The sequence below is a fragment of the Hevea brasiliensis genome, chromosome 7 (assembly GCF_030052815.1).
Source record: "Hevea brasiliensis isolate MT/VB/25A 57/8 chromosome 7, ASM3005281v1, whole genome shotgun sequence".
Lineage (NCBI taxonomy): Eukaryota > Viridiplantae > Streptophyta > Magnoliopsida > Malpighiales > Euphorbiaceae > Hevea > Hevea brasiliensis.
The window spans coordinates 100974471-100991334 of NC_079499.1; the positions used below are offsets into that span (position 1 = coordinate 100974471).

Sequence of the window (16864 nt, forward strand, 5' to 3'; positions counted from 1 at the left end):
AATAACTTAAAGACATATTATATAATATATTATGTATAATTTAAAATTAAAACACTAATCAAATATGATTTTTTTAAGAAAATAATTATATAAATTATTATCGGAACCAAACTGAAACAAAAAAACGAAAAATCATATCGAATTGAAATCGAAATAATAAGAAACCAAATCAAGAATATATCAAAATTTCAATTCGATTTCATTTTCTAGACGAACCCTAAATCATATCAAAAATGCACACTGCTGCAAGCTAGGACTCAAATTTTATCAATATATATCTTCTCACCCCCTATAATGGTTAACACAAAAATTAAGGTCCTATTTGGTATTGAATTTCAGAGTCTGAAATTACTTTTCTGAATAAAAGTAATATTTTTAATATTGTTGAGAAAAACAGTTTGAAAACTGCTTTTCTGAATAAAAGCATCATTTTAGATGCTGTTGAAAAAAACAGTTTTGTTATTTTAGTATTTTTATAATTAAAACTGATTAAATTTAATTTTTAATTATTTTTTAACACTTTCTGACTAGTATATTTAAAAAAGTGATTTTCTCAACGACAGTAGTAGTTTCAACAGCCAAACATACCCTAATCAATGATCTAAGAAGCAGTCACGTTATGAAACTCCAATATGTCCATTGAGATATGCATATGGCTTATGCAGATTTCTCAGTTTCTGCAGCTGCCTCTTCCTCTTGCCACTTCTTCAAAGATGGAGGTGGCTTAACAACATGTCACGACCCAAAATTCTGAATCGTGACCGGCGCATAATTTAAGTATTCTTAAATTATGCAAGTTTTATCAGAGTATCTTGAATGAATATATTGTCACTTACTAATCCCAAAAATAGACAAAATCCAAATAAATAAAATGCTGAATAAATATCATAAATATCCCATAGGTAAACTGCGGAGTCTTTACAGATTTCAATAAAAACTTAAACTGTTCAATAAACTAAACTAATTATTAGCCCGAGAAAACATGAATTCGGGTATACCATGAGAACAAATCAAAGTTGTCCCTCTTCAGAAAATGGACTGAATATTTAGATCAGCTGCAGAATTCTACCGATTTGAAACAGATAACAGACAGAGAAAACGTGGTTTGAGCTAAATGCTCAATGAATGATAATTATAGCACACAACAGAATAGGAACAGGCAGACGCTTGATTAATTTCACAATAATTTTTTCTATTCAATAAAATCATGCTCATGCTGTCAAAAATCATTAATAAAATAACTTCATAAAAACATAAATATAAAAGAAATTCATTCCATAAAAATTTTATGGTACAGTGCACCAGGGTGATGATACCCCACATCACCAAAGGCCAGATGGTAAGCACGCTACCAGATATCAGATACCTTCCTCCTCCTTCACAGATATCAATGCATATGATACTAATGCAAACCATAAACTGCAATGATGCATGACTCGACAATGCAACCTAATACCGTGATAGTCCATACGGCGGGGCCAGATAACAGAAACAGATACTGGGCACAGGTACCAATTCAAAATAGAAAATCAATTTGTACAAATCAATCAAAATCAATAAAAATTTTCAGATAGCAAATAATAACTGATAGCATAATTTCAATAGTGTATTTCAATAGTTTCAGAGAGTCAATAAAATCAAATCAATCTCAAATCAATTCAGTAACACATCGGTAAATTTTATAGTCAAATATCAATTAATATAAATACATTAAAGGCCTGTTCCCAGAATTCTAATGGGTCTAATGCAGAGATAATTGACAAAATTAATTATTTAATCAAAATCGAAATAGAATTCAATAATAAAACAAAACTTCAGGAAATCACATGTAAAATAATTATTGAAATATTGATTTAAAATTTCATTTAATAACAAACTTAATGCTAAGAAATTTTAAAAGGGAGTAAAACGGTGTCATGTACTATAATTACCACTCACCTGGAACTTCCAAGACAATAGTTATTTTCAATGGAAGAGAGACAATTTCAACTGACTGATTGAATATTTGAATCTCCTACATACCCAAAATATAAAAGAAAAATATTAAATAATAATAAAATAAAATAACTTATATATATATATATATATAATCTAAATTTAAAGATATCGTCTCACAGTAATTATGATCAACCAAATTCAGTACCGATAGTCAAAGAGAAGAAAAATAAATTTATAGAGTAGTTGTAACGGTTTAAGGAGAGAAAATAAAATCAAATTCACCTGTTATTGAACGAAGAACGAGAATTTTTATTTTAAAAACATAATCAAAGGTGATTAATTGAAAAATAAAAATTTAGGAATTATCTGTGCACATCAGATTATTTATATATATACATATAACAATAAAGAAAAGATTATGAAAATACCTGTTGAGAGTATTTGGTAGGAAAAGGAGGTGACAAACAGGTTTTGAGAGCAAAGTTTAGCAGAAGAGATGATTAGGGTATATATATATTTCAAGAGTCCTATTAGGTGTAGAATGGGATAAGAGTTATTATTGAACTGGGTTGTTCAGATTGCAGATATATATTAAGTTTCAAAAATAATATATATATATATCTAAAAATAAATAAGTAGACCATCTAATAAAAAATATATATTTTTTTATAAATATATTAAATTATTGTTAGCTAATTAAAATAAAATAATAATAAATAATAAATGTATATGGATTTTCACATACTTTCCCCCTTAAAAAAAATTCGGTCCCCGAATTTGAATAGACAAAATTCTAACCTGAAGAATCAAATAAGTGAGAATATTTGGCTCACATTTCAGATTCTGCCTCCTATGTGGCCTCACTACTTGAGTGATTATGCCACAAGACTTTGACCAAAGCCACTTCCTTAGACCGGAGTTTCCTAATTTGTCGATCTAAAATCTTTACTGGTTGTTCCTCATATGACATATCATCCCTAAATTGCATGGTTTGAGGTTGTAAAACATGAGATGGATCTGGTACATACTTTCTAAGCATAGAAATATGGAAAACTGGATGTACATGTGCAAAACCAGATGGAAGGGCTAAACGGTAAGCAACTGCTCCAATTCTCTCCAAAATTTCAAATGGACCAACAAAACGAGGGCTAAGCTTCCCTTTCTTCCCAAACCTCATGATTCCTTTCATAGGGAAAACTCTCAGAAATACATGATCACCAATCATAAATTCTACATCTTTACGCTTAGGGTCAGCATAACTTCTCTGTCGACTTTGAGTAGTCAAAAGTCGATCACGAATTAGTCGAACCTTCTCTGAAGTTAATTGTATCAACTCTGGTCTAGTAAGCCTTCTTTCTCCAACTTCATCCCAACAAACCAGTGACCTACACTTTCGACCATATAATGCCTCATATGGAGCCATCTCTATACTCGCCTGATAACTGTTATTATAAGCAAACTATACTAAAGGCAAATGATGATCCCAACAGCCACCAAAATCCATAACGCATGCACGAAGCATGTCCTCTAATATCTGTATGGTCCTTTCTGACTGTCCATCCGTCTAAGCGTGAAAAGCAGTACTAAAGTCTACTCGTGTTCCTAAAGCTTATTGGAATTTCTTCCAAAATCGAGAAGTAAACTGAGTACCACCATCAGAGACAATGGAAACTGGAACTCCATGAAGACTAACAATCTTGTTTATATACAACTGTGCAAGTTTAGCAAAGTCATATGTAGTCTTCACAGGAAGGAAATGAGCAGATTTTGTTAATCTGTCCACTATCACCCATATTGCATTGTAACCACCTCGTGTACTAGGTAAACCCACAACAAAGTCCATGGCAATATGCTCCCACTTCCACTCGGGAATAGGCAATGGCTGAAGTAACCCAGATGGTCTCTGATGTTTTGCCTTAACCTGCTGACAAGTCAAACATTTAGCAACAAAGTCTGCAATATCTTTCTTCATGCCACCCCACCAATAATGCTCCCTTAAATCACTGTACATCTTAGTTGAACCTAAGTGTACTGTGTAAGCAGAATGGTGTGCCTCCTCCATGATTTCTCTTCTCAACTCATCAACATTGGGGACACAAAGTCTAGTGCCATAATGAAGAACTCCATCATCATTCAACATGAATCCTTGAGCTTGGCCTTGATGAATATTATCTATAATCTCACACAGCTGAGAATTCCTCTTTTGAGCCACCTTAATTCGATCAATCAAGATAGGCCTAACTCGAAAATGTGCTAAGAATGATCTAGTTATGATTTCAAACTCTAATCCCTGATCTAGCAACTCATGTAATTCACCAATCAAAGGCCTCATCTTGGTAGATATATGGGCTAAACTACCAGAAGACTTCCTGCTTAGAGCATCAGCCACCACATTAGCTTTTCCAGGGTGATACTGTATGGTGCAATCATAATCCTTCAGCAATTCTACCCATCTCCTTTGCCTAAGATTAAGTTCATGTTGGTCAAATATGTATTTGAGACTTTTGTGGTCAGTGAAAATTTCACAAGTCTCACCATACAGATAGTGCCTCCAGATTTTCAAAGAAAAAATTACTGCAGCCATTTCCAAATCATGAGTTGGATAATTCTGCTCGTGCCTTTTCAACTGACGAGAAGCATATGCAATAACCCGTCCATGCTGCATCAAAACACATCCTAAACCAATCCTAGAAGCATCACAATATACTACATAACCCCCTGATCCAGATGGAAGGGCTAACATCTTTGTCAGAGTTAAACGAGTCTTAAGCTCCTGAAAACTTTTTTCACAAGCCTCAGACCACTGAAATTTCATATTCTTCTGTGTCAACTTAGTTAAAGGTGCTGCAATACGAGAGAAGTCTTGAACAAACCGTCTATAATACCATGCTAAACCCAAGAAACTACGAATCTCTGACACAGTTGTGGGTCTAGGCCAATGAAGCACTGCCTCAACTTTCTTCTTATCAATGCACACCCCATCCTTAGATACTGTATGGCCTAGGAAGGCCACACTATCTAGCCAAAACTCACATTTTGAGAACTTGGCATATAGCTTGTGTTCTCGTAAGGTCTGAAGGACAATTCTCAAATGCTACTCATGCTCCTCCTTACTCTTTGAGTACACTAGAATGTCATCGATGAACACTATAACAAATTGATCTAAGAAAGGCTTGAAAACTCTGTTCATGAGATCCATAAAAGCGGCCAAAGCATTGGTAAGACCAAAAGACATTACAAGAAATTCATAGTGTCCATACCTAGTCCTAAAGGCTGTCTTGAGTATGTCTTCTTTCTTGACCCTCAATTGATGATACCCAGATCGAAGATCAATCTTGGAAAAATACTTTGCACCTTGAAGTTGGTCAAACAGGTCATCTATGCGTGGAAGAGGATACTTATTACGCACAGTTACCTTATTCAATTGCCTATAATCAATGCACATTCTCAAAGACCCATCATTCTTTCGTACAAATAACACAGGAGCACCCCATGGAGAAACACTAGGGCTAATAAATCCCTTATCTAGTAGGTCCTGTAGTTGCTCCTTCAACTCCTTAAGTTCTGCGGGTGCCTTACGATAAGGTGGCATAGATATGGGCTCAGTTCCAGGAACTAAGTCTATGCCAAACTCTACCTCTCGCTCCGGGGGTAAACCTGATAAATCTTCTGGAAACACATCAGGAAAGTCCTTAACCACTGCAACATTATCCAAACCTGCACCTTCTACCTGAACATCTCTAACATAAACTAGATACCCTTTACACCTCTTTCGCAATAATCGTCTAGCACTCACTACAGAGATAAGATTCCTAGAGGCCATACTGTGATCTCCTTGAAATTGAAATTCTGCCTCCCCAGGAATTTTAAAGAGTACAACTTTATTATGACTATCCAATGAAACGTGATAAGTGGCTAACCAATCCATGCCTAAAATCACATCAAACTCAAACATATCCAAAGAAACAAGATCTACAGCTAATTCCCTATCTCCAATGTGAACTATACATCCCTTATACACCATATCAGTGTCTATTGCATCCCCCATAGGTGTTGATACAGATAAAGGATATTCTAACAAAGTAGGTGGTGTACTAAATCTCATGGAAAAGTATGGAGAAACAAAGGAGTGACTGGAACCAGGATCAAACAGTACTCTAGCATCAAATGAGCAAATAGGAAGTGTACCTGTCACTACTGCATTAGATGCTTGAGCATCCTACTGAGTCAAAGCAAAAACTCTAGCTTGACCTCTACCACCAGATGTCTGTCCCTGAGTTTGAGCAAATCCTCTACCACCAGAACCTCTACCACCCTGTCCACGACCACCAAAACCCTGATTTCTACCACTATACTGTGAAACTGGTTGAACCTGAGAGGGAGCAGAATGTGTTGCTTGATCAGAGTAGGACAGTCCTGTCTATGGTGTCCCAGCTGTCCACAACCAAAGCATGCTCCAGTGACCCAATGACAAGTGCCCTTATGTGGCTTACCACAATATGACAAAGAGTGGTAATAGGCTCAGTGCTAATCTAGTTATACCGAGCATTCCCTGCATGTGTCCTCTGCTCACGTCCCTGACCAACTCCAGATTGATGTGCCCTATTGCCAATCAGTGGCGAGAACCCTGTTTATTATCCTGATAAGAACCCTGATGACTCTGTCCTCTGTTAAATTGATTACCTTGACTATCTTTCTTAAATCGCTTGCACTGCTCATGAGCCCAACGTTTATCATCATACATCTACATCTGTCTAGCCCGATCAACCACCTCCTCATATTTAGGTAGTCGTAAAGGAGCTACACGATCAATTAGCCTGTCTCGTAAGCCCCTTTCAAACCTGCGAGCCTTCTTCTTCTCATTTGGAATCAAGTGTTTACCAAAACGGGATAATTTGGTAAACTTCATCTCATACTCTGTAACTGTCATTTTACCTTGCTTCAAGGTTTCAAACTCCAAAGCCTTAGCCTCTTGAACACTAGGAGGGAGAAATCGCTCTAAGAAGAGAGAGTGAAACTCAGGCCAGAGGATAGAACCTTCGAGTCGCCCATTCTTCTTAGAGATATACCACTCACGAGTAACTCCCTTAAGCTGATTTCCTACCAACATCACCATCCTAGCACTACTGCAACCCATAGTGTCATAACATCTCTCCATGTCATCTAGAAAATCTAAGGGATCAGCTAATGCATCCTCTCCAGTGAACTCCTTTGGTTTTAGCTTGAGAAAATCTGTAGAGTCAAGGAATCGAGCCCTATCCTGAGCTGATGCTGAAGTAGAGCCAACCACTGGTTGTTGTGGTTGAGTTGTAAGGTACTCAGATACAGTATTAACAGCACGATTCACTGCATGCAATCCCACTACCAGATCTACCACAGTAACTTGACCAGCCCTAGGTGCTTGAGCTGCAGTAGCTAATTGGAATGGTTGTGCCCCAGTCTTAGCCATAGGCATCTGTTCAGATGTCTGATTAATAGTTTGAGGTGGTACCTCCCCTATTGGATCAAGGTTTGCACCATTAAGACCCTTGGCCTTAGTTCTCCTCTTACGTCTAATAGACCCAGGCACCTATTCATTTTAATAAACAAGCATTAAATTTGAAAATGTGAGCCAAATTAAGACAGGCGAAAAAGTACGAAGGACACAGATATCTGAAGCAATGATAAACTGAAAAGACGTTAAGGATCCTATGCTCCACAAGTTTATTAGACCTCAACTAGGTGCTCTGATACCAACTTTGTCACGACCCAAAATTCTGAATCGTGACCGGCGCATAATTTAAGTATTCTTAAATTATGCAAGCCTTATCAGAGTATCTTGAATGAATATATTGTCACTTACTAATCCCAAAAATAGACAAAATCCAAATAAACAAAATACTGAATAAACATCATAAATATCTCATAGGTAAACTGCGGAGTCTCTACAGATTTCAATAAAAACTTAAACTGTTCAATAAACTAAACTAATTATTAGCCCGAGAAAATATAAATTCGGGCATACCATGAGAACAAATCAAAGTTGTCCCTCTTCAGAAAATGGACTGAATATTTGGATTAGCTGCAGAATTCTACCGATCTAAAACAGATAACAGACAGAGAAAACGTGGTTTGAGCTAGATGCTCAGTGAATGATAATTATAGCACACAACAGAATAGGAACAGACAGGCGCTTGATTAATTTCACAATAATTTTTTTTATTCAATAAAATCATGCTCATGCTGTCAAAAATCATTAATAAAATAACTTCATAAAAACATAAATATAAAAGAAATTCATTCGATAAAAATTTTATGGTACAGTGCACCAGGGTGATGATACCCCACATCACCAAATTCAGATGGTAAGCACGCTACCAGATATCAGATACCTTCCTTCTCCTTCACAGATATCAATGCATATGATACTAATGCAAACCATAAACTGCAATGATGCATAACTCGACAATGCAACCTAATACCGTGATAGTCCACACGGGCCGGATAATGTAAAGCAGAATCGGGCGGTACCAATTCAAAATAGAAAATCAATTTGTACAAATCAATCAAAATCAATAAAAATTTTCAGATAACAAATAATAACTGATAGTATGATTCCAATAGTGTATTTCAATAGTTTCAGAGAGTCAATAAAATCAAATCAATCTCAAATCAATTCAGTAACACATCGGTAAATCTTATAGTCAAATATCAATTAATATAAATACATTAAAAGCCTGTTCCCAGAATTCTAATGGGTCTAATGCAGAGATAGTTGACAAAATCAATTATTTAATCAAAGTCGAAATAGAATTCAATAATAAAACAAAACTTCAGGAAATCACATGTAAAATAATTATTGAAATATTGATTTAAAATTTCATTTAATAACAAACTTAATGCTAAGAAATTTTAGAATGGAGTAAAATAGTGTCATGTACTATAATTACCACTCACTTGGAACTTCCAAGACAATAGTTATTTTCAATGGAAGAGAGACAATTTCAACTGACTAATTAAATATTTGAATCTCCTACATACCCAAAATATAAAAGAAAAATATTAAATAATAATAAAATAAAATAACTTTTATATATATATATATATATATATATATATATATATATATATATATATATAATCTAAATTTAAAGATATCGTCTCACAGTAATTATGATCAACCAAATTCAGTACCGATAGTCAAAGAAAAGAAAATTAAATTTATAGAGTAGTTGTAACGGTTTAAGGAGAAAAAATTAAAAACATAATCAAAGGTGATGAATTGAGAAATAAAAATTTAGGAATTATCTGCGCACATCAGATTATTTATATACATACGTATAACAATAAATAAAAGATTATGAAAATACCTATTGAGAGTATTTGGTAGGAAAAGGAGGTGACAAATAGGTTTTGAGAGCAAAGTTTAGAAAAGAGATTATTAGGGTATATATATATTTTAAGAATCCTATTAGGTGTAGAATGAAATAAGAGTTATTATTGAACTGGGGTTGTTCAGATTACAGATATATATTAAGTTTTAAAAATAATATATATATATATCTCTAAAAATAAATAAGTAGACTATCTAATAAAATATATATATTTTTTATAAATATATTAAATTATTGTTAGCTAATTAAAATAAAACAATAAAAAATAATAAATAGATATGAATTTTCACACAACAATGCTTTTCTTTCATTGCCGATCAAACTTTCTTGACTACCTCTTGTTGATCCCCTCATCAATCTCTCTTTCCCGTTTAACGGTAATCATACGAGCAATCTGTTACCAACAAAATCAACATTCAATGGTTGATGCCTCCTTTTCTCTCAAGTTCAACAAAATCAACATCAAAATTTGACAACTAACCGTATAGAAACTCAACTAAAGCTCAAAACACCAAAATGGCAAAACACACCATCAAAAGCCAAAAAGCATCTCCCACCTAAATTACCAATCCCCTGTACATAAATTGCAAGAAGTGTTCACATTACTATGATTATCAGTCCAATGGAAATCATTTCAAAAATGGCACCACGCAATGCAGTTGCCTAGACCTTCCACACACATACAAAAGGAAAAAAAAAAATTGAAATTTTATGGAAGAGCCCATCAATTCCTACTTCCTTCTCTCTCTTTGTCAACAACCACTCTTGCTGCCATTAATGATCTTAGAGATGTCTCAGAGAAAATTAAACCCAGAACAGATTTTTTCCATTTAACAAATTTTAAATGACAAAAGCAAGGAAACATACAAATGGGAAAAGCGGAAACATACCCTTTTGTACATGCGGCGAAACTCGCTAGACTTGAACTCATTGCGTGCCGATTTCTGATGCCGAAGAATGAAAGTTCACTTTTAAGTTCAACCATATCTTCATTAATTTGCTCGGTGGACATAGCCCTGATTTCCTTCATTTCTTCTTCCCTCTTCGCCATCATTACTACAGAGGGAAGTGAGTTTCCAGAAAACTACCGCGTCATTTCGGCAGGTACCCGAATCGGAAGGTAACATAGGTGGCGTATTTGGATGCTGGAGAAATTGGATTTGGGGAATGTAGATAAGGGCTTTGGGGGGACAGTTGTGGCGAAAATGTTCAACATCCCTGGCTTTCTCTGTGCGAAAATGTTCAACATCTCCAGCCGAAGTAGATAACGAAGAATACTTGACAAAGATTTCTAAAGAATTATTAAAATTTAATTTTTTTTTATTTCTTGTATTATAAAATTACTATCCCATAAAAATAAGGTTCTATACATTTATTATTTTAAAAATATTATTTTTTATTAAAGTCAATTTATTTTTCCTCAAATTTAGAATGACAAGAAAAAAAAAAAAAACATAAAACAGCATAGGATTGCCAACCCTTCAAATTTTCCCCAACTTTTATCAGTGAAAAAGGCTAATTAAATTACAATTAAAGCTAATTATAAATGCTATTATGCAAAAATTTTGACTTCTATACAAATAATTAATTTCAAATTTTGAGGAACAAAACTCTATTTTCTCGTTCAATGTAAACTTAATAAATTAAATAATAATTAATGAGTTATAAGATAAGAGATAATTTTTTTTATTCTAAAAATAATTAATTTTAAAATTAATATTAAAAAATTTAAATTCAAAGCTTTTTCATTAATATACCTAAAAAATAAAAAAAATAGATTATTTAATTTAACTAATAAGCCAATCACACTTATTTATATATAGAAAATTATAAATAATTTATAAATAAAAAGTCATAAATAAATTAATAATTAATTTAACTTATAATTTAAAAAATTTCTTAAAATAAATCATAAATTATAAAATGATATATTGTAATGATAGTTTATCCACTTATTATCCTAGTAATTTTTTAAAAAAATCAATAATTTCTTATTTTAATAATTATAATACTCGATTATATATCATATATCAATTTAATAAATTAAATTATTTTAAAATATTTTTCAACTAAATATTTAAATTACTTAAAAATTATTTTTATATTATTATATTAGATAATTAATTAATTATTTATATATTAATATATAAATTAATAAATATATTTTAAATTAAAAATAAAAAATATATAACTAAATCAAACGCTCCTAATAAGTTACTCTAATATTTAATCAGTAGTAGAAATTCTTTTTTCATGATTCTAATATTTCTTTTTATTTTTATCATTTATTTATAATTGATATGTAATAAAAAAAATTTATGAAAATAAAAAAAATAAAAAGTAAGAATTTTTTATTAAAAAAATAAAAAATAAGAAACTAATAGCTCACACTTTTTGTTTCATTAATTAACCAACAGTTTATGATATCAATTTGGTGGTTGGTGCACGTGACCGCGGAGTGGTAACAGCAAAAACTATGGTGTTCCTTATTTTATTTTAAATAATTAATATCATTCCTTATATGTATATATTAAAAAAAGCAAAGACAGAAAATTCTTTCCCTTGTTCATTTTTCATTTTCTTGGTTTGGCTCTCTCAAAGCAAAACAAACCCTCGTCTCCTTCCATTACCTGCAAAATTCTCAGAGCAAAACGCTAACAGCAATCCAACACATAGCCGTTGCAGAGACACTGATACGGTCTGGCCGAGAGGAGTTGTTTATGGAAATTATTGAATCGCTGAGTTGAATCGGACCAGGGACAGACAGAGATCTGAGTCTAGTCAATAGATGCACTAATGGGTGCTGCAGGCTCCAAACTCGAGAAAGCTCTTGGCGACCAGTTCCCTGAGGGCGAGCGATACTTTGGCCTTGAGAATTTTGGCAACACTTGCTACTGTAATAGCGTCTTGCAGGTTCATCTTCTTATTTCGATTTCAATCCCTTGATTTTATTGTTATACTTATCATTATGTTTATTATTCTTTTTGCTTATTGTATCTGTTAGTTTTATCTGATCTTTTTGAGCTTGTTTGTGAAATGTTGACCTTTTGAATTGATTGTTATGTAACATTAATTACAAAGAATTATGATTCAACTTGATACAGCAAGGAAGATTTTCATTTACAAACGTTTTTTTAGTTTGGGATTCTTGGTAGTTTATTAATGGACGTTTAAACTTGGTAAGTGTGTTTATTTTAAGCTTAAGCTATGTATAACGGATTAAAGTTAAGTGTGCAGTAAAAGTATTTAGGGATTCTTGTAATTGGTTTTAGCTGTTAAATTGGTTGACTTAGATTTTAAAATTTTGTAAATGGACATCAAGTTTTTCCAGTGTGATATTAGCAATTGAATTGGTTGAATTAGATTTAGAGCTCTTAGTTACAAATCATATGTATTTACTCTGGGTAGTGCATAAAGATGTTATCTTGTTCATTGAACTCTGTGTACTTGCTGGTGCATGTTTTTTCAAATTCTTGATTTTGTTTTTACATTGAAAGATTTATTATTCTCTCAGTTCTCAATGTTCTGTTAAAAATTTTGGCATGTTATTAATAATCAATATTGTCAGTTTCTCAAATATACTCCAATATTATCGTCATTATTTAGGTACATATCACGTGCTTGAAGATGGTCTTTCAATGTGATTTGAAGTCACTGGATTTTATTTCACTGTGAATGTTGAAAGGATTCTCGTCAACTATGTTGAAATCGCATTCACTTTTGAAATTGTATTCACTTCATCAAGCCTTAACTTTTCTTTTTACCATTATTATGCAGGCACTTTACTTTTGTGTACCATTTCGAGAACAATTACTAGAATATTATGCTACTAATAAAAATACTGGGGATGCCGAAGAGAATCTCTTGACATGTTTAGCAGACCTATTTACGCAGGTAATAACTCCACAGGTAAATGTTTGAATGATACTTTGGGTATCAAATCAAGCGAGATTCACTGTGTAATTTTTTTTCCCGTATTGCTCATAACTTTCTGCTTCAGGTTTCCATAAGTTCTTTTGCTATATAATTCTGTTGCAATATGGATATGTGAACAGTTAGAATTCTTTTTATTTGTAAATGTTTAATGTATTTAATTTCTTTCTTATTACCTCTATCTGCACATGCCTTTACTTATTTATTTTTCATGTTTTTTTTTTCCGGATTGTTGGAGTGATGTGCTTCTATGAAATGACATTTTCATAAATGATTCATTTAACTCTTTATCTCAAAAGATGGGATAGAGACTCATGTACAAGGATTAAGAGTGATTCTTATTAGGACATAAATACTAGGACTTTAGTATTTTTCCTTTGAACCATTTTTAGTGACAAATCCTTTGTCCATCCTTCATATTTGTTGTGCAGAAAAAAGAGGCAAAAAAAAAAAAATCTAAGACAATGTGCTGTGTTTGAATTCCTGGTATTTGTGTACTCTCTTAGTATTTTCTGTTTCATGGAATACATGTAATTAAATGCTGTTTCCTATCATGTGCTTTTTGAGGTTTTCTTTCTTGCATAGATAGCATCAGATAACAATAAATATGGGTTTTCCTTTTTGTTAGATCTACCTCCACTTAGCATTAAATTAAATGTTGTCTCCTTAAGACATTGAATTGAACAAGCCAATGCAAGGTGTTTATCAATATTATTTTAGTCACTTATCCTTGGTATTTACTGCCAATGGATTTGATAATGTTATTGGATGTTACTGTTGTACTTTTGTACAACAAAGTAATGTATTATGGGAATGTGTATAATTTCCTAAGTTAATTTCATTTAAAGCACTCTCTTTCAGTTATTAAACATTATTATTATGTTCATAGTTGAATTTTCATAATTTTTATGAAAAAGTAACTGCTTACGTGGTGTTTAATTTGCATGTTTAGTGCTGTGCAACTATGTGCCTTTCACCTACTCACTGGAGAAGGGAGCAAAAAAGATTTTCCTGTCACAGAACATGTATATAGTAGTTGTTTATTATTTCAGTTGTGGTGCTGGAGCCAACTGTTGGTTATTCTTGTGTTTAGATAAGTTCGCAGAAGAAGAAAACAGGTGTAATTGCTCCAAAGCGTTTCGTACAGAGATTGAAAAAACAAAATGAGCTTTTCCGTAGCTATATGCACCAGGTACATGTTCATTTGTAACTGATTGATGAATAGAGAGATCAGTTTGACATATACATTTACACTACAGTAACAAAACTTTATAGATCAGTAAATATTTATCTATATATTTTTCATGCATATTCTTCATGCAGGATGCTCATGAATTTTTAAATTTTTTGCTAAATGAACTTGTTGACATACTGGAGAAGGAGGCTCAAGCTGCAAAAAGTGATCCAGAAACTTCATCCCCACCTGAAAAGATTGCAAATGGGCCAAATAATGCTCAAGCAAATGGTGTTTCAAAGGAGCCTTTGGTGACTTGGGTGCACAAAAATTTTCAGGTGACTTTCATCGGCAATTTATATATTCTCATTTAATATTTTTCTTGTGTAAATTATCTGTGTAGTGTTAGTTCCTTGCATATACATATGGATAGTGGTGATAATTTACTTATGGGGCACCACCACCTTGCCTTCCCCTTTCCCCTCTCTCTAACCAGCCAAATAAATAAATAAAAAGCCAGCATCTCATGATTTCTCATTCATACTTGGATCAGGGGATTCTCACCAATGAGACAAGATGTCTGCAGTGTGAGACAGTTACAGCAAGAGATGAAACATTTTTCGACTTGAGCCTTGATATTGAACAGAATAGTTCAATAACAAGTTGTTTGAAAAATTTTAGTTCCACAGAGACTTTGAACGCAGAGGATAAGTTTTTCTGTGACAAGTGCTGCAGGTAGGTATTTTTTGTTTAATTGGCTTCTGTTTGTTGTTATATATATATATATATATATATATATATATATATATATATATATTTGTTAGTTGTATGAAATGAACGTTTTATTGCTGTTATGTAATATACTCAGTGTTTTGCCAGGAATTATTTAAGCTTTGGTTTCATTCTCTGGGACCCTTTATTGATTTCTTTGGAAACTAGCAAATGAGATAATCTTGAAATAATTGGTGTTTCACTTTAACATTCCTAAGTTATATATGGATATGATTCCTTGAGGGGTTGAATTAGCACAAACCATATGAGATCCTGTTTCTCTCTCTCTTTCTTTTTCCTTTTTCTTTGGTACATTGAAAAATTTTTAAGGGGAGGGTGTAACTGCTATTAAATGTAAGACGACTAACAGGTTACCACTGTTAGTACTCAGCTCTGTTGTGTGCATCTTCTAAATATGAAAAATATAATTTTTGACATAACGCACTGTTGGCCTTTTAAATTTACAACATAAAAATAACCCTAGAATGGAACAATCTAATTGTATTCTACATGGTACTTGTTGTAGTTGGTTGTACTAGGTCATTTTGAAAATGATTGTATCTTTAAATGATTATTGGAACCTGAACTATTAATTGCAGTGATTGTAATATTTCCATCTCCAATGTGTCTGAGCATGCATATCGTGTTCTATAACTAAGGGCTAAATCTTTCTGTTTCCCTTGCAGTTTGCAAGAAGCCCAGAAGAGGATGAAGATAAAGAAACCCCCTCACATCTTGGTCATCCATCTGAAGAGGTTCAAATACATTGAGCAGCTGGGTCGATACAAGAAGCTATCTTATCGAGTTGTCTTCCCACTTGAGCTGAAGCTGAGTAACACAATGGAAGATGCAGATATTGAATACTCATTATTTGCAGTAGTTGTTCACGTTGGAAGTGGGCCAAATCATGGACATTATGTCAGCCTTGTGAAAAGCCACAATCACTGGCTATTTTTTGATGACGAAAATGTGGAGATGATTGATGAGTCTGCTGTGCAGACATTTTTTGGGTCTGCGCAGGAGTATTCAAGTAATACAGATCACGGGTACATCTTGTTTTACGAGAGCCTTGGCGCTAGTAGCAAGAGTTGAGAAGAGGGAGCTTTGGTTTTACAAGTAGGCATTTTAATCATTTGGACTGGCTTATCTTTTTCTTATTTTCTGTTATTATTGTTTTTCTTTTTCTTTTGTCCTTCAACCACTGGGAATAGCTCTCAAACTTGGACATCTGAGATGATATGGGTTGTGAAAAATGTATACTTGGGTTGTTTCCATGTACAGTGGATGGTGGAAGCACACAGTCCTTTTGTTTTTTCAGAATAAGAAGAAAGAAGATCAGTGTATATGGTGTGAGAGAAATCCACAGACGCTTGTATTCTTCATGGTTGAGAATGTTTAATCAAACATTAGAAATGAAATCCAATTGGAATTGCTTGGAGCTATCCTCGTACGACTGAATTCTATTTGAATCTGTCTGGTATCTTGAGTATTGAGATATTTTGGTATTCAGAAGCAAATTATGCATGTTAAGTAAAATATCCCATTTCTCCATAAGCTATCAACCTGCATTTTTACAAGGTCTCGAGCAAAGTTGGCACCTGAATTCCCATTTCCAAGCTCTGTAAGCCATTGAAATATGTGGCATGGCTAGTAAAGCCAAGCAAGTTCAAGATGA

The 16864-nt window shown here is 33.2% G+C and overlaps 1 protein-coding gene and 1 pseudogene across 4 annotated transcripts; one reads left to right on the plus strand and one right to left on the minus strand.

The window, feature by feature from the left end:
- Positions 1-506: 506 nt before the first annotated feature.
- On the minus strand, positions 507-10560 carry LOC110670376 (50S ribosomal protein L29, chloroplastic-like; annotated as a pseudogene).
- A 1283-nt stretch (positions 10561-11843) lies between these two features.
- LOC110670381 (ubiquitin carboxyl-terminal hydrolase 4) lies at positions 11844-16631 on the plus strand. 4 transcript variants are annotated; one of them, XM_021832416.2, is made up of 6 exons: positions 11844-12224; positions 13089-13205; positions 14338-14436; positions 14568-14756; positions 14972-15153; positions 15876-16631. In XM_021832416.2, the coding sequence occupies exons 1-6, from the start codon at positions 12108-12110 to the stop codon at positions 16279-16281; spliced, it is 1110 nt and encodes a 369-aa protein (XP_021688108.1). In that variant the 5' UTR covers positions 11844-12107; the 3' UTR covers positions 16282-16631. The 4 variants fall into 4 exon arrangements, with proteins under 4 accessions (XP_021688108.1, XP_021688109.2, XP_021688107.2 ...); XM_021832417.2 differs by having other exon boundaries at positions 11846-12224; positions 13089-13220; positions 14625-14756; XM_021832415.2 differs by having other exon boundaries at positions 11847-12224; positions 13089-13220.
- Positions 16632-16864: the final 233 nt, after the last annotated feature.